The sequence below is a fragment of the Thunnus maccoyii genome, chromosome 20, assembly GCF_910596095.1.
Source record: "Thunnus maccoyii chromosome 20, fThuMac1.1, whole genome shotgun sequence".
Classification (NCBI taxonomy): domain Eukaryota; kingdom Metazoa; phylum Chordata; class Actinopteri; order Scombriformes; family Scombridae; genus Thunnus; species Thunnus maccoyii.
Window position 1 is genome coordinate 13,146,258 of NC_056552.1, and position 23,261 is coordinate 13,169,518.

A 23,261-nucleotide genomic window follows, 5' to 3' on the forward strand; every position below is an offset into this window, starting at 1 on the left:
TTCTTCAATAGTTTTTCTCCTTAAGACACATATCTTATATACAATCACTCTGTGTCTGATTAACCTGTAACATGTCAGTGTAAAGCTTAAACTGACCAAATCTAACACAAATGTGAGCTCATCCTATATTCACAATGTTCCGCTTTTACCATATGAAGTTTTTTACAGTTAATTAATCATTTAGTCAATTAAAGCTAATACAGGGTTGACGGTATAATTTTGAGAGAGGATTTTTTTATAGCTGACTGGGTTTCATCCACAGATTTATTCAGGAAGTTGATAAGCAGGAGTTCATTTAAGTTTTCAGGCTTTATCTGGGGCCAATGACCACAACGTCACAACCCAATACACTGTTCACTGTCACTGGCTGGTTTCCAAATGGATGTCATGAAAACCAATATTAAAAAGCTAAAATAAAGTTAGCTGAATGAATGCATACTGTAACATGTAATGAGCTCAATGAAATAAGCCTAATGATAAAATAAGATTACATTGTTCTCGGCCCTGTTCCCTGGATCAGCACTACACAGCATGCAGGGAAAAGAAGAAGGGAGGAGATACTTTTGCCAAACCTGATAAATAAAGTAAACTTAAATCATATTTTATCAACACCAGATGAGTTGTCGGTACTTAATTGTTTATGCATTGGAATATGTCCACATCTATGCTTGCAGGAATTACAGTATAATAAGTGATACCAACACAAATACAGACATGAGAAATATATATAATAAATATATACAAATATAGTTACAAACAGTAATTGCATTACCCAGACAGCTATTGTATGATTAAAGAGATGACACGAGATGACAAGATTTAATGTAAATTATTTTGCTCTGGCTGCACTGGAAGACATTTGAGCCATAGAAGACACACTTCAAATTCCCACAGACTCACAACTTTATATGAAAGGCCAAATACAGGTATATTCACATTTTGAATAAGCTTTTAGTATGTTTCTCAACTAAAATCATTATTTAAATGCGGACCTGTTTACTCTTTTACTGGCTTTTATCTATCAAGTATCGAAAAACAAACATCAAAGTCCCTGCACACGGAGTCAAATATGATTTTATTTATTTTTGATTTTCAGGACTGTGTTTGATTTACACCCCTTTGACTCTGCTGTTAAATCTGTTACATAAACTCCCCCTTTTCATCATTTTTTTTGTTGTTTGTTTTTTTGGGGTATTTTTTTTTCATCACATTTGCCTATTTTAGCCAGTTTCACATGGGAGGCGTAGACAGGAAACATGGGAGGGACCTTCAACAGACCTTTTTCACAGCAGACATTTTTGAAATGCAGTAAAGAAAACACAGGTGCAATTAATAACATTAATTAAAGTTAATTGTAATATTTTGGTCTAAAAAAGTTTTGTTCAGCGTTTGGTTGTTTTTAGTAGTTTTAAGCCTATTTTTCGCAAACGAAAATTAGCATTAGGATTTTCACAGTTGACCATAGTATGTCAATGCACCATGCTAACCAAGCTAGCAGCTATGACCTAGCATTACGGTCAGCTTCACCCTCTTGTCCAAATAGGGTCACTACTGGTTGTCAAAATGCAAATTCAAGGCTTCAAAATGGGAGTCCACAAACCAACGGGTGACATCACATGACATGCAACAAAGGTCTGCGGCAGGAACTGAACTGTGAACGATGCGTTTATGTGGGATGCTTCTTAACCAGTAGACTACCAGGGTGGACCTAAACTACCATGAAAAACTATTGAAGAAAAAATAAGAGAGACAAATAAAAAGTGGAAATGAAAAACAGTTAGATTTGTAACACATTGCTCTTTATTATGAGGATACTGGAACACTCACAGTAGAGTATTAATGTATTGCAAGATATGTTGATATTAATAATGGTGATGGTCATTTATCTGTTGCACAGATCGCTCCTGCAGCATTTGGAAGATGTTCGAGCACCCTGAAAATTATACCAAATGCAGTTGTCTGATGACATGCAACCCTTGAAATAGGAGGGATCTGTGAAAACATGGAAAAAGACAGAATGAACAGTTAGGTAATGTATTGTTTTTCTTATTGTTTTAATACTAATGGCAAAAATCCTACTTAAAGTAAAAGTATTAGCATTGGGTGTATCCTGAATATGAACTCACCTTGAGTGACGACCAAAAATACTAGAAGAGCTCTTGCAATACATTAATACTCTACTGTGAGTGTTCCAGTATCTTCATAATAAAGAGCAATGTATTACAAATTTAGCTGTTTGTGTTTGCTCAATGCTCCTCTCTTCTGATTGGTTGCCTGTTTTCTGAGTGACGCACACCCAGGCCAACTACTGTAATGGATTATAGCCTACTGTAGCAAGGAAAAAACAAGGCTCTGGGTAAAAGTCACCAGTAAATTGTGATGGCCATGAGTGAGGATAATGTTATCCAACCTTGGGAAGGCTGTGCAATGACAAATTTGCTTCCTGACATCAAACAACTGTGCAATGATTCCCCCGCTGTCTGTCTCTCCTCTGCTCTGCTCTGTGTGTGAAGGCTAAGCCCCGCCCCCAGTGAAACACAGAGCAGACAAGAGGAGAAAAACCATAAACGACCATAAATGACAACAAAACGCAGTAGAGACTCTCACACTGAGCTGAAATGAAACACACATTTCCACACGTTATCGTCTAGTGTCTTTTCAAAATAAAGCACTTTCATGTTCATGATAAACAAAATAAAAGCAATATAACAAATACATTTACAAATGCAAACTTTACACACATGTTACTCACTGTATTGGGGTAATTTAAACTCAGCATTAATAATTAACTTGATAGTTACTGCATTAAAACCATTTTTCAGGTACTCAACCCAACCTATCTTACAACAGCACCATATAGTCTATACACAAAATCTGGTGCAATGTATTTTAAGTATTTTTAATGTTTTTTTCTTATTTGTACAGCACCTTGAGTTACTACTGTATCAAAAGTTCTATATAAATAAATAAACTAAAACTTAGATAAAAACAAACATCTTAAAAATGCTGGTGATGTCCACTTCTGATGGTAACCAGGCAACGTACACATTAAAAGCCCTCTAGCATTTTATACACATTTCATTTCACATGTTCTCACCATATACTGGGTTCTGACCTAATCTTGTTTCCACTGTTTGTTGGTGCAGTAGATATCACCCTATTGTGTCGTGTAAATGTGTACTATGTTCTTTAACAGTGAAGTAACCATGGAAAAATATCTATTTCGACTTGTTACTTCTTTTTTTAATAAGCAGCAACATTTCACAAGCATGGGTATTGCAGCTGCATATAACATACTGTAAATAATCACAAAATAATGTAGAAATAAAAAAATAAATAATAATAATAAATAAAAATAATAATAATGGTGAAAATGTAAGAAAAAAGAAATAGACATGTAATATTGATGTGGTATGAGAACAATATTAATGGAAAAAAGCAAAGGGAGAGAAGAAAAATTTACAGAATTTATAGAATTTACTGTATGCTGTCATCTGTTCACAAAGTCAAAAGACATTTTGATGCTTTAGCTTTTTTAGAGATTTAAATTAGCTTCTCAAATCATTTTCAAAAGCTGAAAGTTTTAGATATTTTTTATCATTACCATATATGAAACTCCAAATTATACCTAATTTTTCACAAACTCATTACAAAAAGGGTTTACGTCATTAACCAGCCTTGTTCTGACGTGCCACCATCCCGCCATTTCATTGGTTGTGACACTGCGTCACATGACAGAAGAGTTCAGGAAGTATTTTGGTTACACAAAGCGGAAGCGTACAGTTTACTGAACCTGAAAGTGTTTCAGGAGAAAAAGAGGAAAACTGCAGTCCACGAGGAACAACACTGTTATAAATCATAATACACAGGGCGGAGTGGACATTGTTTTTCGTGGCTGGTAAGTATGTTGGCGTGTTATTTGTTTGTTTTTAGTCATTTTTCCTGTTAGCCGATGGTAACATTGCTAACTTAGCCTCGTAGCTAACTTGCAATTTTTGTTTTTGTTTTCTTGTGCCGTTAAAGTTAAGATTAGCCTGCTTAGCGATGTAATCAGTGTCTTTATCTGTTATTGGTGCGTTTCTAAGTAGAATATGAATCCAGATTGTGTTTACATCTTAAAGCTGCCGAGGTAGTATAAATAAACCTTTTGCAAGTGTCTTAAACTGCTTCACCCATTTTAATAATTGCACAGTTCGACCAATATTGGATTTTTGAGACTGATATCAATGTTTCACAGTTTAAAACAAACCTAACGACGATATATCGGTCAGAAGTTTTTACATAAACACATAACAAAGAATTAGAGCTGCAACTAACGATTATTGTCACTATCAATTTATCTTTTACTTTCGTGACTAATCGATTAGTTGTTCGTTTCCCAAAGCCCAAGATGGAACCTGAAATGTCTTCTTTTGTTCTGACAAATAATCCACAACCCCCAAATATTCAGTTTTCTTTCATAGAAGACTAAAAGAAACCAGAAAAAATGCACATATAAGAAGCTGGAACCAGAAAATTTGACTCAAAATGATTAATCTAACATGAAAATAGTTGGTGATTCATTTTTTGTCGACTGAGAAGTCGATTAATCGACTAATCATTGCAGACCTGTACAGAATTGTGACTCAGAGAGAGACTAAGCGATTTTTCAGTTGAAAAATAAATTTGTCAGTGCCCTCTGTTGAATAAGCATGCAATATTAAATTGTTTATTTTAATTATCTCAAACATAATTTAAACGTTCCTGACATATACCCCAATGCAGACGTCTGCAATATGCTAATATTAGCCATTATATCACTCTGGCTGATATTAGCTATAGTTATTGTTAAGAAGGTTGATCATTTAGTTTGGTGACTCCACTATTATGGAACGTCACATTATTAAATGAAATGCAACATGATATGCATAACTCCTTACTTGTGTTACATGCTAGTTACACATTTTTGAATTTTATTTATTTTTATTTTTTGTCTTTGTATGTCCGTGCCTCATGCTTAAGTGAATCTAATGCTGAAACAATTGGTCAGTTAATTGATTGGGCAATCAACAGAAGATTAATCTTCAACAAATGTGATAATTAATTAATAATTTATGTTATTTATCAATCAACATACCAATCTTCCTCTGTTTCTCTGGTTGTTAATGACACTTATCAAATAATAATCAAATCCACTTTTGAAAGCAGATCTGCAACACGAGAACCTCCATAATTTTGCCCTTTTTAAACTAATTTTTGGTTTGTTTTCACATAATTGGCTCCACTGATTCTGATGTCTTTATTTATTAAGGTCCCCCAGGTCACTCCACCTCTGACCGTCCCATCTGCTTCTTGTCACCAGGAGTTTGCCCCTGACGTCGTTCACCATCAGTGCCGGACTAAGCGTACTCAGCTCCCGTCACCACCTCTCTAGTCTGTAGTTTCAGCCCAGCTCAGGTCGTCTCATCCAGAACAGCCTCTATCTCTGTCAATGGCGGGGCGCGGTGGAGGAGCAACCAGGCCTAATGGTGCCGCAGCAGCAAACAAAATCTGCCAGTTCAAACTGGTGCTGCTGGGGGAGTCAGCAGTGGGGAAGTCAAGTCTGGTGCTGCGCTTTGTCAAAGGCCAGTTCCATGAATACCAGGAAAGTACAATTGGAGGTAAGAAAAACACATTGAAGAGTACAGTCTAGACTTGCTCTATGTGAAAAGTGTCCTGAGATAAGGTCTGTTGTGATTTGGTGCTATATGAATAAAATTGAATTGAATCTTGACATTTGAGGGAGTAAAGTCTGTTTAAACAGACTGTGTGTTTTTTATGTAGGCAAAAATTGGATATCGTTGGAAAATTGTCAGTACTTGTGGTAGTGCTAATACTTTTTTTCTGCAAAACCTTACTTTGAGAAATACTAACAGTTTTCTAAACTCAAGCAGCTGTATAAAACTTTGCTTTGATAATAAAATAGTCAAAAATTGATAAAATTGAAATCAAAAACCTGACCAGACATTTTGCTCAAGTTCAAGATACTTCGTTACAGACACATTTTGCTTGGTACCAAAAAGTGTTGAGGTTCGATACCCAGCCCTAGCGTCAGTGAAGTTCACTAAATGATGTAAAGGCCCTGTCATTTTCCATATTATGGTACTAATACATTTTCATTCCACTGATGTACATTTGTCCTTCTCAGCTGCCTTCCTGACACAGACTGTCTGTCTGGACGACACCACTGTGAAGTTTGAGATCTGGGACACAGCAGGTCAAGAGCGCTACCACAGCCTGGCTCCAATGTACTACAGAGGAGCCCAGGCGGCAATCGTGGTCTACGACATTACCAACACAGTAGGTTTCACCTGCAGGGTAACTGTTGGGGGACAGAGCCTATGCGGCCAATTGCAATATGATGAACTTTGATGTACAGTGGTGTTTTAACAATACAGTTTTATTACTTGTAGTTTTTTCTGTCATTTTGTCAATTTCAGTGTTACCAGAAGTGACCGTTAAAGACCGCTAAATTCAAAAGTTTAAAGCACCACTATGCCGAAAATAGACTGCAAATATGACTTTAAAATTAGGTCTGTGAGGGTGTTAAGACTCGTGGGTGTTTTGAAGGCATGTCTTTCGGTCAGGTGTTGGTCAACCTCGTCATGAAAATGTTCTTCCAAGGTTAAATTATATATTGTTATGAGAGAGCAATATTAATCAAGTTTGTTGCTGCTTTTTTTTTTTTTTTTAAGGATACTTTTGCACGAGCGAAAAACTGGGTGAAGGAGTTGCAGAGACAAGCCAGTCCTAACATAGTGATCGCTTTGGCCGGCAACAAGGCAGACATTGCAAACAAGAGAGCTGTAGAGCTTCAGGTATGAAGACATATAAATATTAATCTATTCTACATTTTAAAGCAAAGTCATTTCAGATATTCAAAGCTTTGCCAAGAATTTATTAAATCATAACATTGTGTTCAACTTGTCTCTGGAGTCAATTTCTAATATTCTCTTCAATACTTTGTTCTCAGGAGGCACAAACATATGCTGATGACAACAGTCTACTCTTCATGGAGACGTCAGCCAAGACCGCCATGAATGTCAATGAAATTTTCATGGCTATTGGTAAGTGCCTCACTCTGTTGAGTCAAAGCTTCCTCCTAACAGGTGGATATTTTAGGCGTTAAGTTAGAATACAGCCTACTTATTTCTTGCTGGTTCAATTAAACACAAATTCTAAAAATGAAGACAAACACGACTTTTCTTTCCTGACCCTGAGCACTGGTTAGATGGAAGAAGAAGAAAACAGCTGCTAAACAACAGGAAAACTACAGAGCCCAGCAGTTGTCATGGGGGAAAAATATGACAATTTGTGCAGACAAATTAGTAATTCTTACATAAATGAACATGACTTGAAACAATACTGTAACATTTTATTATATGTCCAACAAAACTGTATTAAACCCAAGTGGCTCATTCATGTCAGATTGTCTATGACCTGATAACTTTTTTGGTTAAGATCTTAGAGAGTTCTGATAGAGAAACCAATAATTTTGAAGGTGGGTTAGTTGGATAAGTTTGCTTTTTGTGAGAAATGGTCAACCAGGTGAAAAAAAAATCAATATGAAGGAATAAGTAATGAATTTGTAGGCACTAAAATGCCAAAACACAGGTGCAAGCCTGTTGCTAACAGTCCGAGTTTTGCTGATTTACTAATTACAAGAATTCTTTTTTCCCTCATGACACCTGACAGGCGCAGAAGAAAATAGTGTTTGTTTTTTCCTTTTGAAATGTTAGAAGTTTCTGTTAAAAGTGTTATGTGTATAATACTATAATTTGATAAATTGCATCTCTGAACTTATAAATGATTAATATTTTAACATGTTATCCTGCGTCTGCCTTACCTCTTTAGCAAAGAAGCTACCTAAGAACGATCCTCAGGGTGGAGCTGGACAAGGAGGGCGGACCAGGACAGGAGTGGACCTACAAGAAGCCGCTCCGCAGGGCCGCAGCAGCCAGTGCTGTGGTGGCGGCAATTAGCAAGTACAAAACAATAAACTTAGTGAGCGAGCCTTGAACATGGTTTTAAGGACAGCACGTAGCTAAAACCCAGAAAGGCAGGAAAGGGCAGAGCCACTCGCCACTCCTGCACTTAAACTGAGATTACAGATGAGATTATCTGGATCCTCTTTGATTAAAGGAACATTTTTTTTAAAAAGAATCATAAGCTAGAGGGAAATACCAAGATCCCTCACTACTCTTCTCTTCTGTCTCTGCCCCCTGTATCTATCTACCTCCCTGTTCATCCTCAACTTCTGTCTCAGTTGATTGAATTCTGTCTTAAATGAATTTTTTGAAGGGTGATGCTGAGGTTTTTGCCATTTGTTTGTGTGTGTGTGTGGGTGTGTGTGTGTTATGTATGTGTATGTGTGTATAAACTATATATATTATATATATTTACATATACACACATATACATATATATTTTGTGTTGTTTACTTTTCTACTCCTGTCATTTCCCTCCTCATTGATCATCATAATGAAAGATACAGATACCCAACTGTAAAGTACTAAAGCTGAAATTGCAAATGAAAGAGCAATTAATCTTAAGTGGGTTTTTTGTCTCATTGCAGTTGAGATCTCAGCATTTTGTCATTCTTGTTAGGGACCGAGGTTACATCACGGTGATAAGGAAAGCTCTAGACTTCGCTTATTGAAGCAGGTCATGATTCATTAGGCTACACATCTGAAGATGTTTTTGAACTGTGCAACAAATGCAGTTGTTTGCATTCATTGTGTATTGATACCTGTAACACCAGAGAGTTGTTAGCCTTTTTTAAGAGAAATGTGAAAATAAATTGTAAATCTAAAACGTAATAAATAACATGAAAGAGTATTTGTGTTCTGAGTTGTTTTCCAGTGTATGCTGAAGCAATGGTGGACATTTCGAATGAATTAGTTCATGTATGATGATTATTTGCAGTAAGAAGCAGTGCAGCCTCAATTTAAATACTACAATAAAAAAATATAATGACTGTATCTGTATACCTTTGTATTAAAAGTGATTCCTATCTTCAAAAAGTCTTAACAGATGTTGGGAAAGGGGGGTCATTTTAGAGTTAGGACCTCCTATATTTGAGTTAATCTGGTCCATCCAGATGCTTTATATGATATACTGATTGTTTACAAGTTATAGAATAGTTATATCACTTGAAGGATTCTGGCTTGCTCTGTGATAACCGGCTACTTTCATATGATATGATGATGATTATTATTATTATTTACCTAAATACACACTTGTTTCTACATAACATTCGTGTTAGGTGGCTGACTCAGATATACTGTGTGTCTGGGTGTTTCCCTGCTTTCATCTCAAGCACGGTGAGGTAGGCTCCAGCCCCCTGACTCTTTATAGCAGGTAAAATGAAATAACAGTTCATCTGAATCTGACGTGGCCAAAAAAAAACAATTTCATATTAAAAATGTACATCTGGAGGCAGCTGAAGTCACCAAACACTAAAGTTGAATGAGGCATCCAAGAAACAGCAACAATAAACATTTCCAACCACTAGATGGAAGCATCATCACACTTAGGTCCACAGAGGACGTAATGTGTCTAAAGTATCTGAACAGTATTTGTCTTATTGCAAAGGTTGTCAGTATTCTGTACACATGTTTATGTGCAGGAAATGATAAATATTATTGACCACAATACATAAGCTAAAAGAAATTTAATACACAGAAGATGTTTGCATTTGTATGTATGGTCGTGTGTGTGTGTGAAGGTGGACAGTATGTAGACTGGACATGCAGAAAGCCATTACTGGCTCAGTGAAAAAAGCTGTCTGGCAGAGAAATAACATGGTAGTGATTTGCTTCATTTGTGCTACAGCTCATTTTAAGGCAGGGTGTCTCCGGGTTAATGCAGCAGTTCACTGGTTTTGATAAAAGGTGCCTTTGAGGTTTTAAGTCTATAAGTTGAAGAAACTGCATAATATTTTAAAGGACCTCCATGCAAGTGGGGTTTTCTGAGTCTGTAAAGATTTTTAGAAATGTGTGTGGCATCAGCCTGAGCAACGTAGACAATGTAGAAAACAGTATCACATGGTGGAAATTCTGTTACCATCCACTCAATTGCCAGTTTATTGGATGCAATAAACCTTCATGAGGGTTATAATGTTCAGTTTTCTTCAGACTGTTTTAGAGAGATGTTGATTAAACTTGATGGTCATTTTGGAGGTTGTTGTTTGTGGTGCTGTTGAGCTGTATTACTTTATGCTGAGAATATTCTGTCCACCGCATTTATATCAGAGAAAAACAGGACAAAAATTTTAGTTTAGATGGAATCAGTGGCTGTATGCAGCCTAATGTTAAGAATAATAATAATAAAAAACATCCATAACTAGTTTAACAAGACTAAACCAGGTTAACAGCTCTGTGAGGTTATACTGTACATACTTTGAACTAAATGCTTTTTAACATGCTCACAATGACAATGCTCACATGCTGATGTTTAGCAGGTGCAATGTTTACTTTGTTCACCTTTCCTAATTCAGTGTGTTAGCATGCTAACATTTGCTAATTAGCACTAAACACAAAGTTGAGGGAGGTATTTGGTTATAAACCAAAGTATTGAACAAATTAAACTTTTGACCTGATGATGGCATCATAGTTATTACAATTCATTCTGAGGGGAACATGAACGTGTGCACCAGATTTCATGGTAATCAACATCAAATATCAATCAAAGTCATCAGCATTCATCATCTGGAAATCATGAATGTCTGTACAAAATGTAGTGCCAATTCACCATGTTGATGTTGAAATATTTTACAGGATAATTTAAAACTTTTAAGTTCTGGTGGTGCTGGAGAAAAGGTCAAATGATCGTCTTGGCACTTTGGATATCTGTATCAAAGTCATAGCAATCCATAAAATAGTTATTGAGACATTTTACGAAGAACCAAGAACGTAATCTTCCTGGTGGCACTAGAGGAAAAGTCAGGAGATCAAATTCAGCAGGATACATCCTCAGGGGACCATGAATGTCTACAAAATTTCATAGCAATCCATTCAATAGTTGTTGAGATATTTCAGCCTGGACCAAAGTGGCGAACACAATGACAGACTGACATTACCATCCCCAAAATCTCAACACTTAATATTACTATTTCAGACAATGCTTCCATTTAAAAAGCAGTCTGAATGTGTATTTTATCTTCATACAACAACTAGTTAATCTAAACAAGAGGACATGAACTAAATTTCATTTGGATATTAAGTTAGTGAATGGACTCATTCACGGTTCACCCGCAGACAGGAAATACTAATGAATGAATGTTTGGTTTCAAAGGTTTCTTTGTGCTCCACTCACAGGTGTAACACATGACTTAAAGCTTGTCCTGTTGGTCTGAAACTCCTTGTAAAAAAAACAAAAAAATTAAACTGGAAATGGTGTAAACTGTATTCCAGACTTGGTTGTGATGCATCAAACCTTACATTAGGCCATTTACACACACACACACACACACAGGCACACACACTCGTCTCGAAGACAGGTAGCATCTCTGCCAAAAGGAGAGCAGGCGGCCGCTCTGTTCACAGTAAATGATTTCTCATTTGTTGAGCTGTCAGTCAAGATGTGTTCTGTCAAAAAAGAAACTCATTTCATACTTGGCCTCTGTGAATCATAATGGTGCGAGAGCCAGACTGAAATTGACTGTCTTTAGAGGAGGAGATTTGCAGAATAAAGGAGATGTGACCTGAAAATAAATGCAGCCACACACCTCTTACGTGTTCACATTTTGTTACAGTGGTGTCCCTTGTTTGTCTCAAATTCATACAAGAAATGACACAGGTAATGTGTCCAAAACCTAGCTTGAGAAAGGAGTGGTTGTCATAACAACAAGGATTTTTGGATTAGCTTTAGTACTGTAAATGTGATTTTTGCTCGAGGAAGCACTGGCCCAGTTGTACAGCATAGGCCCAGTTCAAAACGACAGAAACCAGTTAAACATTTCCAAATGCTCGCTCTGATGGGTTCCTGCTATCTTCCTGGATTGAAAGAAATGTCATTGAATACCAAGGGCACGGGGACGCCATATCTGGATTGCATTCTATGCGGCGGTTTGAGATTTCTGCAGATAGCAATAGCGTGTGTGATGTGGTACAATAATTGTCTCCTATCTAAAATGAAACATCTAACAGTGCTGTGCGATGGGATGTTATTGAAAAAGGAACCAGAAGAAACCACAATAAATATATTAAGGATATATACATTTTTTAAATATCTTAGACTCTGTTGCATTTTATTTACATATACTGAGTTTACTTTCAGTAAAACATTCAGTGATCACTGATAACTTCTAGTCAAGAAAGATTACGTACTGAAGACAGGTGCTGAAGGAAAAGCTTGACAATTTGGGAAATATGCTTATTTGCTAATTACTGAGACTTAGATGAGAAGATTGATTTTTTTCCCCTGGAGGGGGAGATTTTTTCAGGCATTTGCAGCTTCACAATCTTCCCCAGATAAAAAGACCAAAGGAAGAAAATATACTTATATTTATACATCTGTTTCAGAATTTCCATTTTTGTCATAGTCTATTTATGATTTTTTTAAGCCCAACAAGTTCTTCAAAACTTAAACGCAAACAAACAATACCTAAATTGTTTTAGTGACTCGCAAAGCCAAAACATGTTTAAGATATCTGAATGGATTTTCCAGATTGCAGAACTTTCATTGTGTTCCCTTTTGCACTTCCTCTTCAGGGAATCATTCCCATCTTGAGCGCCTTTCCATTACTGAGAAAACTCAACTTGAGTGACACTGACCCTCAGAGGGGGTGAAATTGAACAAAGATGTACACTTAAGGAGCACATCGTACCCAGAATGCACTGCGATCTGTCTTATTTTCATCGGCGTAGCTTTCATCATCATTTATCTTCAATTATTAGATGTGCGTAAGAGTGATTGTGTTCTATTTTCAAATGCTGCCCCTCTGTAAATGGCCACTTGCGATGTATGGCAGCTTGTATTGCTCAGTGTCGAGGAGAAGTGGAGTAATGCATGTTAAATGAGCACTGGGACACATCTCATGTCTGGTCTTGATGACTTGTGACTTGTGAAGTAAAAGAATACAAAGGAGGCAAGGTCATGTGGATAAAAAGTCACGGTTTAAGTAACTGTCTTTAAGTAAATGTCCTCTAATATGGTATTTATATATGTATATAACATTTGTAATTAAAAGTAAATGGGAAATGTTTTTACTTGTTGACAGCAAACTTACTTTCTTAAAACTCACCCTTTTTATTGGTAATTTTCCACATTATTACAGCTGCAATAAATGCCATGCATTTTGTATTACACATAAAAAGTCAGTGTCCTATTGAAAAATGTACTGTATATATTTGCTGTTACTTTTTAGTGTAGTTGAAAGTGTATTTTCTGTTCATGAGCTCTGCTGACTTCATGTACATCAATTTCAGAAACAAAATGCTCTTAAACTGACATTTTTCATTATTAATTTTCATTGATTTAAGCAAGAAAATCAGAACCAAACCATGAATAGGTTAGAGGAGTAAATTGATCAAGAGCAAATCTTTTTTTTTTCATCACAGATTAAAATAGTATTAATGTACCAAATTTTACATCCACCTTTTATTCAAACAGAAAAAACGCTCCAGCTCTTAGCCATGTCATGAAGAGTTTTGAGTTGCAAGATTTTAAAAATAAACCTTAATTTTTCCAAGGTGTTGAGCATTAAATAATTTACCAATTTGATTATTGATTGTAGGAATTCTTGTTCTATTTCCAAATATATGTTTGTGAAATCAGATCAACAATTGACATCAAACTCTTGGAAACTTTCATTGATTCCTTCACATTCTGGTAAAATATCGAAGGATGAGTTGAGAAAAAACTAAACTATTGAGAAATGCCCTTTTCATTTCCTGACATTAGTCACATTTTTCTGTCTTAATGTTAATTCATAGACTGCTTGGAAGTTGATGATGGACCTAAATTATTATTTTACCTGCTTGCCAGTATTTAAAATCCTATTAGTCACATGTCACTCATGCCAAGACCAAGAAATCAGTTGTGTCTTGTGAGGAAAAAAAAGATGCAAATCCTAACTGCTGCAGCCGCTATAGTGGACTTGTAACTAAGCCTACTGTATGTCAAATTGAGTCAGAAGTTGGATATTGTCGTCACACTCAAATACTCTTTACCGCTGAGGCTCACATTGTTCCAGCCTGTGAACTGCAGTCATTATCTGGCTCCACCGTTCACAATGGTGCTATTCTTCTCCACATTCGAGCTCCATCTTTTTAAATGAACCACTCGCATCCTTCAAGTGCCATCTCAATCAAACTTTGAAGTCAAAAAGACAGAATGAATAAGTTTTTTTTTTTAAAAAAAAAGACCTTGTTGCCATAGTGACGAGGTTAACTGAAATGTGCGGGGGTCTGACTGAAGAGCAGCCGGGGTTCTTGATAATTCTCGGACCAGAGGAATAAAAATGTCCTATAATGAGAGCACTTGAGATGATGATGGAGCCTAGTGCCGGCATTAACTTTGATGCAGGGAACATGTTGATTGGGTTTGAGCTGCATGGAAATAGAGCAACCAGATTTACCTAACATATTCTGATCCAGCCTTAACAACAGGAGGCTGATTCTGCTATTGTGGGGGTAGTATCCAGTTTGAGCTAGCTTTTGTGTGTATCTGTGTGTAGCCATTGTTTGTCTTTTCTATCCGCACACAAGCAGACACATCGAGTGCTCTTGATGATGAGCTGATATCTTACACCCTTGCCTCTGCTTGTGTGTACATACAAGCACATGTGCACCTTTTATTTTTAGGGCGGCTGCCTTTTGGCGGGGTCAAGCAGAGTGCCAAAAGGACTTCAATGAGAAGGACATAGCTCAAAATCCAAGTATGTTTCCACTATGCATCCATCACCGTCCAGCTGACAGCTGACCCAAACGCACACCACCAGGTTGGCTGCAGCACATACCGGCATGTGCCTGTGTCACTGTACTCCCAAATTCATCTGCAGGCATCTGCTTTTGAACGCAGCCCAACAATGTTAATGAGGGGCTCTAGAGGGGCGGCGGGACTGGGGAATGATGGCTGGTGATAGCCCCCCCCCCCCCCCCCCCCCCACCTTGCCAGCACATAAACACAACCTAAAGGTGAGGAGGATTCGACATGTCAAAGTGATACAACATTTTCCTTTGACCCCTTGACTAATTTATCTTACTCCAAGTGGCTGTTATGCGATAGTCGGTTTTTAATAGCATTGTTTGTGGATATACATTAGCATTGTTTCAAGGCCGTAAAAATGCCAGCAGGTGTTTTGTAAAGATTATAAGTGAGGTCATGCAAAAATTTAGACTTTCACTGGTCAAAATAAACAAATAATAGCACAACTACATCAGTCTTATGACAACAGAAGTCAATTTTAAAGAGGTATTCCACGGATTTTACTCATGAAATGCACGGTTAAGTATTTCTTTGTCACATCGTTTAATATCTGATTCAAAATGTACAATCAGTGAGGAAAGTAAAGTATTTTCTGAATGAGATTGAATGCTGTTATACATGAAAGAGTGAGGTAAAATGCTGTGATTTCCCACACACAATATCAATGAATAAATAGCGTTATTACAGATGAATGTCAAATATTACGTATATTTTCTGTTTACATGTTACAGGGAGCTGACAGAAAGTTACACACTAAAAAATCACTGGGTTCAAATTTTACCCAGTTTGGGTCAATATAGCACCCACACAATACTGGATTAATTACTTAGATTTTTATTTTACTGTTGGGTTATTTACCCAAACTAAAGCTTATTATAATCTAATCTACCCTTTTTAAACTTACATGTCACGGTTTGTTATTGATTGTTAATAACTTGTGTATCTTTTGAATGTTGTATGCACATTGTTTTGTACAATAAAGTTGTGCTAATTCAGCTAAAACTTGAGCTAGTTGTGTGTAACACTGGTTCAAAGTAACAAACTGGTATGGCGTTGATGCTATATTGAACCAAACTGGGTAAAATGTAGACCCAGTGATTTTTTAGTGTGTGTATATTGTCTTCAGTGGCTCTTGAGGAAGCCTTCTAAAGAGAAATGAGAAATTAGTTATCTCAGCTCGGCCTTGGAGACAAATTTATAACAGAAAAGCTTGTGTTACAGACTGGAGGAGTGGAATTTGATAGATGTGGGCTTTTATCAGTAGAGTGAAGCTTTAATGTCCCCAAGGGGTAATTTGGTTTACAGACAGCAGCCCATAATAATAATAATAATAATAATAATAAATACATAAAGAACATGGACTAAAGACAGGGAACAATACAAAAGAATATACAAGAACACAGGTTAACGCCAACATTTCTGTCGTCATTACCACTTGTCATCAGAGGAAGTAGTGAGGAAGTGATCCAATTGCACTATGGGAAACGTAGGATTGGTGTTTTTGGAGTTTGAACCATGGGAACTAAAATTCTCAATATCTCAGCCTCTGCTGCTTGAATTTTTATCATTCTTTTTAAATCTGGCTCTTGCAGTTTCCTCATCTATGTGGAAGCAGAGTAGCCTTTTAAGACCATATACTTATTCTATTGAGTAGAGCCCAGCCACTAAAACAGCTGATATATCTGCTGACATTAGGTTATCACAGATATTTTGATATAAGCTGGGCAATAAGTAACAAGAAATTGCAGTTGGCCCACAGAAATGTGAAAATATCAGGTTGAAATTGAGTTCAATATAGCCTAAATTTAGAGGATCCTTTTTAGAAATGTTTGTGTTTATGTTAAAAGAATAAATATCAGGCTATTGTTGTTGGATTTCTTTTCACTTTCAAACATCAATATCTGCATCAGCCTAAAATATCCAGTTTGGTTGGCCTGTAATGGGAACCTGTAATGTCTCATACTGTTATCCTACTGCATGACTCACACTGAGTAGCTACATGAAGGATATAAAACACTGAATCAACATTTATTTAGAGTATAGAAAGTGAAATGTATTTGGGAGGGAAACTTACCTTTAATAGGCTACCATTGAAAATGCTGTATTATCATTTACATTCATATCATTGTTGTGACTCAACTGCAGCCACAGACAATCTTCGTGTGGCACTAAAAAAAAAAAAGTTATGTTGTTTTAGGTAAATTTTGGATTTACACATTTCAAACATTTAGAGCTACTGTTGCTTCAGCTCTGTGTTTTTCTTTCTTTTTTTTTTTTCAACACCGACTGATTTCATTTGTCCTTTCCTTTTCTCTCCTCCTCGCGCGCAATGATTTGGTATCTCTGTCGCGCAGGCGGCGGTGGCACAGCGCGCGCACATTATCCGCGTGGTTATCTTTTCTTGACTCGCTCGCGGGACTGAAACGCCTGCAGCTGAGCGCGCGCTGTAATCTGTGACAGCTGGAAATGGACAGCAACAACGGAGGAGCTGTGAAACCGTCTTACACAGGTAGATAAACGTTTTTACTTTAAATGTTACTTCCACATGTCGAAGCTGTTTCTTTGTTTTTGTGTCCGCGTGTCATTTTGACACTATTGCAGACTGCTGCCTGTCGACTAAATGTTTCTATAATAGCCTTTATGTGTCTTTGCTATGAGGTGAAATGCAGTTGTTTTGGCTAAAACTGTCACAAACCCACAAAAAATAACGACAGTATTCTTCATAAATCCTGTAAAGACGACTTTCTGTAGCTCTGTACTTATTTTTCTTTCATATTTCAACATTAATTCCTCAATACAGCCTACCTATGTTTGTGATGTCATACTTTTTGAATAATGGCTATGTTTATTGCAGATACTTAAACAAACAGACCTTGAACTAAACTGCTGTAAATGCTTGGGAAACTGGGAAACTGTGTGCCAGGATGCTTTATATAGGCTATATATATATATATATATATATACACATACATATATATATATATATATATATATATATATGTACGTATGTATGTATGTTTATATATAGGTAGCTGTTAACTGCTGTTGTCTCCAGTATAAATACTTTTGATAAGAGGAAACTTTTAGTAAAAGGACTTATGCAAAGTGTTTGTAGAGACACAAAGGTCAAGTTGTTCGCTGTTTTTTCTGCCTCACTCATATTTGTTAAGAAATCATTTCTTTGGCTGCAGTCCTGTTGATGGAGTTTAAAGGTGTAAAGGTGGCTAACTGGGTTAATGAATGGAGTAATTATTTTGTCCTTGGACTTCAAGGATGTTGGCACTGCCTGCAAACCCCTCAGTCAAGGTGTGACTGCCTGTTTGTGTTCCTGTGCACTCATTTTAAACACTGTAGCCCTTTATGTAAGTGTGTTTGCGCATGTGTGCAGATGTTTATGTATGTCAGCCTCAGAGAGGAAGAGATAACTTTAGCAGGTAACTGTAGGTATAAAAAAAACACTGCTGAATTTTTCATCAAGCGTCCCTTTGACAAATAGCTCTCTGCCGTACCAGCTACCAGTCTGTTTTCAATAATTCTCCTTTTCTTGTAACGTGAGGTCATTTTGGCTTCTTTAACATCTCATCAGATGTGTGACTTTGCCCTTCCAAGAAGGAAAAAAGTGAACTCAGTGATTAATGTTCTACACTAGTGATCATTTCATTTTCCAATTATTTTCTAGATTAATAAATTTATTGTTTGGGCTGTAAAATGTCAGAAAATAGTAAGATATTTCCAACATAATTTCCTAAAACCCAGGTTGACATCTTCAAATTGCTTGCAGCAGTCCAAAATCCAAATATGTTCAGTTTACTATTATATAAGACTAATAAATAACAAATATTAACATCTGAGAAGTTGGAACGAGTTAATTTTTGACATTTCTGCTCCAAAAATAACTAATCTATTGATTTCTTAATCAGTTTATGGTTTATTCAATCAAGTGTGTCAGCTCTATGGTTCAGTATACACATGTAGATATTCACCCACATCATTCAATATGTTTACATCTTATGTGTCAGTATTGCTTGTCGTATTTCACTTCAGTCTGTATATCTTCCTATATATGTCTTACACTGTCATCACTGTGAGTGTTGCCATGGCATACTCAGCTGCTACTCAATTCAAGCAGAGTAGACCCACTTAAACAGCCAGCACTGGCCACATCATCATCTTCTGCATCCTCTTTAAATGACCTTGCTCTCCTCCTTCCTCCTCCTGCGTCAGCTTCAAACCTAAATGGCTCCAAATGACGCCCGCCTGTCTGCCAAGCACTGCCGCACCTCTGAAGAGATGTTCTTTCCAACTGCATGCAAGCAGTCATTTTCACTGTGAACAAAAGGTCCTTGATTCATCAAATCCCGCGCCTCCTACTGCCCACTCCCCAGAGTGATGCTGTAATTTTCACCAGCACTCCTCCTGTGTGACGCTGGGAGAGTTTGGAGTTTTTTTAGTACCTTGTGTGATTCTGCTGGGTCTTAGTGTGTGTGCACAGCTGGGCCAGACTCACACTCTCCAAGCAGCATGAAGACTTGCTTCATAACACAAGACAACGCTGACTATTCGTAAAACATATTTCATGCACAAAATAAACCGACTGTAATTTTTGTAGAACGTATTTTACATTAAAATGTTAAGGAAACAGACTGATAACAGCTTGCTCACAGCAGGCAAATAAAAAGCATATGTTACTCATTCTTTGGAAATTAATCGTTTTGAGGTTATGAGCGATAGTCTCAAGGCCTCAAAAAGACAATTTGGTGACTAGAAGTATAAAAATATAAAACAAAAAGATTTGGGATTGTCTATGTAGAGCTGCAAAGATGAGTTGATTAATTGAGTGGTTGATTGACAGAAACTGCAACTATTTTGTTAATCGAATAATCGTTTCAGACATTTTTAAAGCAAAAATGCCAAATATTTGCTGGTTTCAGCTCCTAAAATGTGATGATTTAATGCTTGTCTTTGTCACACATGACCATGAAGTGAATATGATTTTGGGTTTTCAACTGTTGGTTGGACAAAACAAGACATAACCTTTGACTCTGGGAAATGTGACAGGCATTTTTCACCATTGTCTGACATTTTATGGACAAAATGATTAATTGATTGATCGTGAAAAAATGAAAATAATCGTTAGTTGCAGATCAATGCTGGATAACCTGAGAGGTTTGGGTGGCTCATAGCTTTTAACGTATGGTGGAGCAAGGACATCCAGTGCTTAGTGGACAAAGCACTGGAGAAAATAAGCCGAGCTATATTTCATTTTGCTTTCTTACTGCACTGCACCTGTTCGCTATCCATTGTTTAAAAGATACTGACGTGCTCGTATGTTCACTGAAAGGGTTATTGGTCGCTGTAATTGTTTCTGCTGTCCACAAAGGAATCCCCTCCTGAAGCAATTTCAGTGCAAGAGATGTGGGACAAAATCCACAGGCCTGTGCAAAATGGATTTTAAAGTTCAGCTGAAGTTAATATGAAGCTTCAGCAGGCGGCGGGATCTTTAAAGTCTTTTTAAATTCCCTCTTTGTGCTTCCATGGACAGCGTTTTTCTTACTTTGCTATAGTGGAGGGATAGTAACACAAAGAGGGAATTTGGTAGTAAAAAGACTGTAACTGTGGAATATACCCTCTGGATTTGTCTAACTGAGACTGCTGAAGCTTCAAATTAGCTTTAACTTTCATTTATGCGTGAAACGAGGACAGTGGATTTCATCTCCCATCCCTTACATTAACAAGATGGGATCTGTCAACAGGAGGAACAATTACAGCGACCAATAACCCTTTCCATGTAAATATGGGTATGTAAACATTTGTATTAAGATAGACTTGAAAAATTTAAACCTATACTTCAATATTTACCGGGGTTCAGTGGCCCATTTCACGAAAGGATTTGCGAGTATTGCTCAGGGCGCAAATAGTGGCAGCATTTATATGCTCACAGATTGCAGATACATTTTGCATATGCATGGGTCGCAAGTATTGCATTTGTTTTGATTAGTGAAACGTGTCAAGATAAGCGAGAGGAAATTATCACATGTTGGGAATTGTAGCTTACATGGTGCAGATCTGGTGAAACGTGGTTTTGAGCAAATATTTAATTTAGTGTGTATTTGGCTCATAGAGGTGTTATGTCTCAGGGATGGTCTGAGTTTAAATGTTTCCAGAATTCAAAATAAAAACGATTTCATTTGGAGTTATGTAGAGCTGCAAAGATTAGTGGATTAATTCAGTAGTCAATCAACATTTCTCTTCATTTCAACAATTCTCTTCATTTTAACCTCTGTAACAGCTATTTTCACTGTATTTTACAAAATTTATATCACAGATTTCTATTTTATATTATTTATGGTTACTTGACTTTTGTGGTTTTTGTAATTTCTCTATTTTGATTGTTATGCATCACAACACCAATGCAATTTCTTGTAAGTGCAGCAAACCTACTTGGCAACAAACGTGTTTCTGATTCTGACTCAGACAAAAAAAAAAAAAAAAATCAACTATTTTACACTCGATTAACCACCGAAGTCACTTTACATTTGATGGTTTCCGGCTTCTCCAATGTGAAGATTTGCTGGTTTCTTCGTCTTTTATGATTGTAAATTGAATCTTTGGGTTTTGGACTGTTGGTCGAATAAAACAGACAAACATTGGAGAATCTTTTGTTTTATATATTAAAAGATTAATAGTCAGGAAAATAATCAGCAGAATAATAGATAATGAAAATAAATTATTAGTGAATTAAGAGTGTGTCCTCTCTCTGATGTCTACCTGCAGGGCCAGAACCTCTGCGATAGTGTGCATTTTCCTTCAGTTCTTCAGGTTCACATATGGCCAGTCTGCATTGTCAGACCCAAGATCTAGCAGCGCCCCTCATCCCTCATGATCCTGCATCTGGCAATAGGTCACACTCACAGATTACTTCTATCCCAAATATTGGTGATGAAGCTGAGTGGTCAGCCTATCTTTTGCTCCCTCTGTAACTTTCTCTCCCACCTCAGAGTGCTCTCCTCTGTACTTTGGCATTTGGCTGCCGCCGTCTGTCTCAGTAAAAACCGTCATCTGTGAAATTGAGAATAATCATGTGGAACGAGATTGGGATGGGAGCAGCTTGAGCTCCAGCCTTTCACTGTCTATAGACTCATGGCTCCTGCTGATAAAGTCCACCAAGGATTGAACAATCACCCGCAAAACACTTTTTGTTGATGTGTGAGGAATATTACATTTTGTCAGCAGAGATTTTTTCTATGAGATTCATCTCTCTCAAGCCTTTAGTGTCAGGGCAGTAAATTGCCACAATGGCCAATAATTACAGTGGTGTTTTCTCAAACACTATGAAGATATCTTATTAAGACCCCCCAGCACTATAGAGTATAGCCGACATGGGGTGGTGCATTACTGATGTGTGTGTTTGTTTCCTTTGTGAATATTCCACTGAAAGTATTCAAATTTGACTAATGCATTGCCGCTAGGGCAGCAACTACTGATTATTTTCATTATTGATTCATCTGTTGATTATTTTCTCGATTAATCAATTAGTTGTTTGGTCCATTAAATGTCAGAAAATGGTGAAAAATGTCGATCACTGTTTCCCAAAAGCCCAAGATGACATCTTCAATTGTCTTGTTTTGTCCACAACCCAAAAATATTCAATTTACTGTCATAGAAGACTGAAGAAACCATATGTTTACCAATATTAATGTTTGAGAAGCTAGAATCAGAGACCAGACACTGGCTCTAGAGAGGGCCTTTCGCATTTTTCAAGAAATGCCCTAGGTAGGTTCTCCTACACACTTGGAAGGGGAGGGTGAAGGGTATTCAGTTGATTCCAATCTGCAACCTCACTGCTATATGCTATTAAATCCTACACACTGGTCCTTTAATCTAATATTTGGCAACTCAATCGATCAACAATCGATTTATCAACTAATCGTTGCAGCTCTAATTGCCGCCTATGACAGAAATCGCTCTGTCTTTATTTGAAGTGCTACTGTTTGCAAAATATAATGCACTTATAATAAGAGAATACACACAAATCAAACTGTCCAAAAATAATAATATTCCAAATCCACCACAGAAAATACCATAAATCACTGAGTTGCTACAACAGAAGTATATTATCATTACCACAATTAAAAATGTTTCCAACATTATAATAAAATTCTAAATGACATAAAAGAGTTTATTAGATCAAATTTAATGTGTTAATATTACTAAAATGTCACTTAATGTAAGCAGATAAGTTCCTCTATTGTAACATTATTATACAGGTCTTTTAATAATGATTTATTGAAAGTAATGTTTGGAATTAAAAC

The 23,261-nt window shown here is 36.8% G+C and overlaps 2 protein-coding genes across 3 annotated transcripts in view; both read left to right on the top strand.

The window, feature by feature from the left end:
- Window positions 1-3,746: 3,746 nt before the first annotated feature.
- Window positions 3,747-8,856, top strand: LOC121887622 (ras-related protein Rab-5C-like). 2 transcript variants are annotated; one of them, XM_042398541.1, is made up of 6 exons: window positions 3,747-3,898; window positions 5,291-5,639; window positions 6,167-6,318; window positions 6,714-6,836; window positions 6,992-7,085; window positions 7,873-8,856. In XM_042398541.1, exons 2-6 carry the CDS (start codon window positions 5,471-5,473, stop codon window positions 7,998-8,000), a joined length of 666 nt encoding a protein of 221 aa, XP_042254475.1. In that variant the 5' UTR covers window positions 3,747-3,898; window positions 5,291-5,470; the 3' UTR covers window positions 8,001-8,856. The 2 variants fall into 2 exon arrangements, with proteins under 2 accessions (XP_042254475.1, XP_042254476.1); XM_042398542.1 differs by having other exon boundaries at window positions 5,342-5,639.
- Window positions 8,857-17,348: 8,492 nt separating this feature from the next.
- Window positions 17,349-23,261, top strand: part of LOC121887034 (zinc finger protein 385C-like) — a 78,253-nt gene continuing 72,340 nt past the window's right edge. Inside the window, exon 1 of the mRNA XM_042397565.1 lies at window positions 17,349-17,458. Within this exon, the coding sequence (XP_042253499.1) occupies window positions 17,416-17,458 (43 nt within the window). The 5' untranslated portion in view covers window positions 17,349-17,415. The remainder of the gene's footprint in view (window positions 17,459-23,261) is intronic.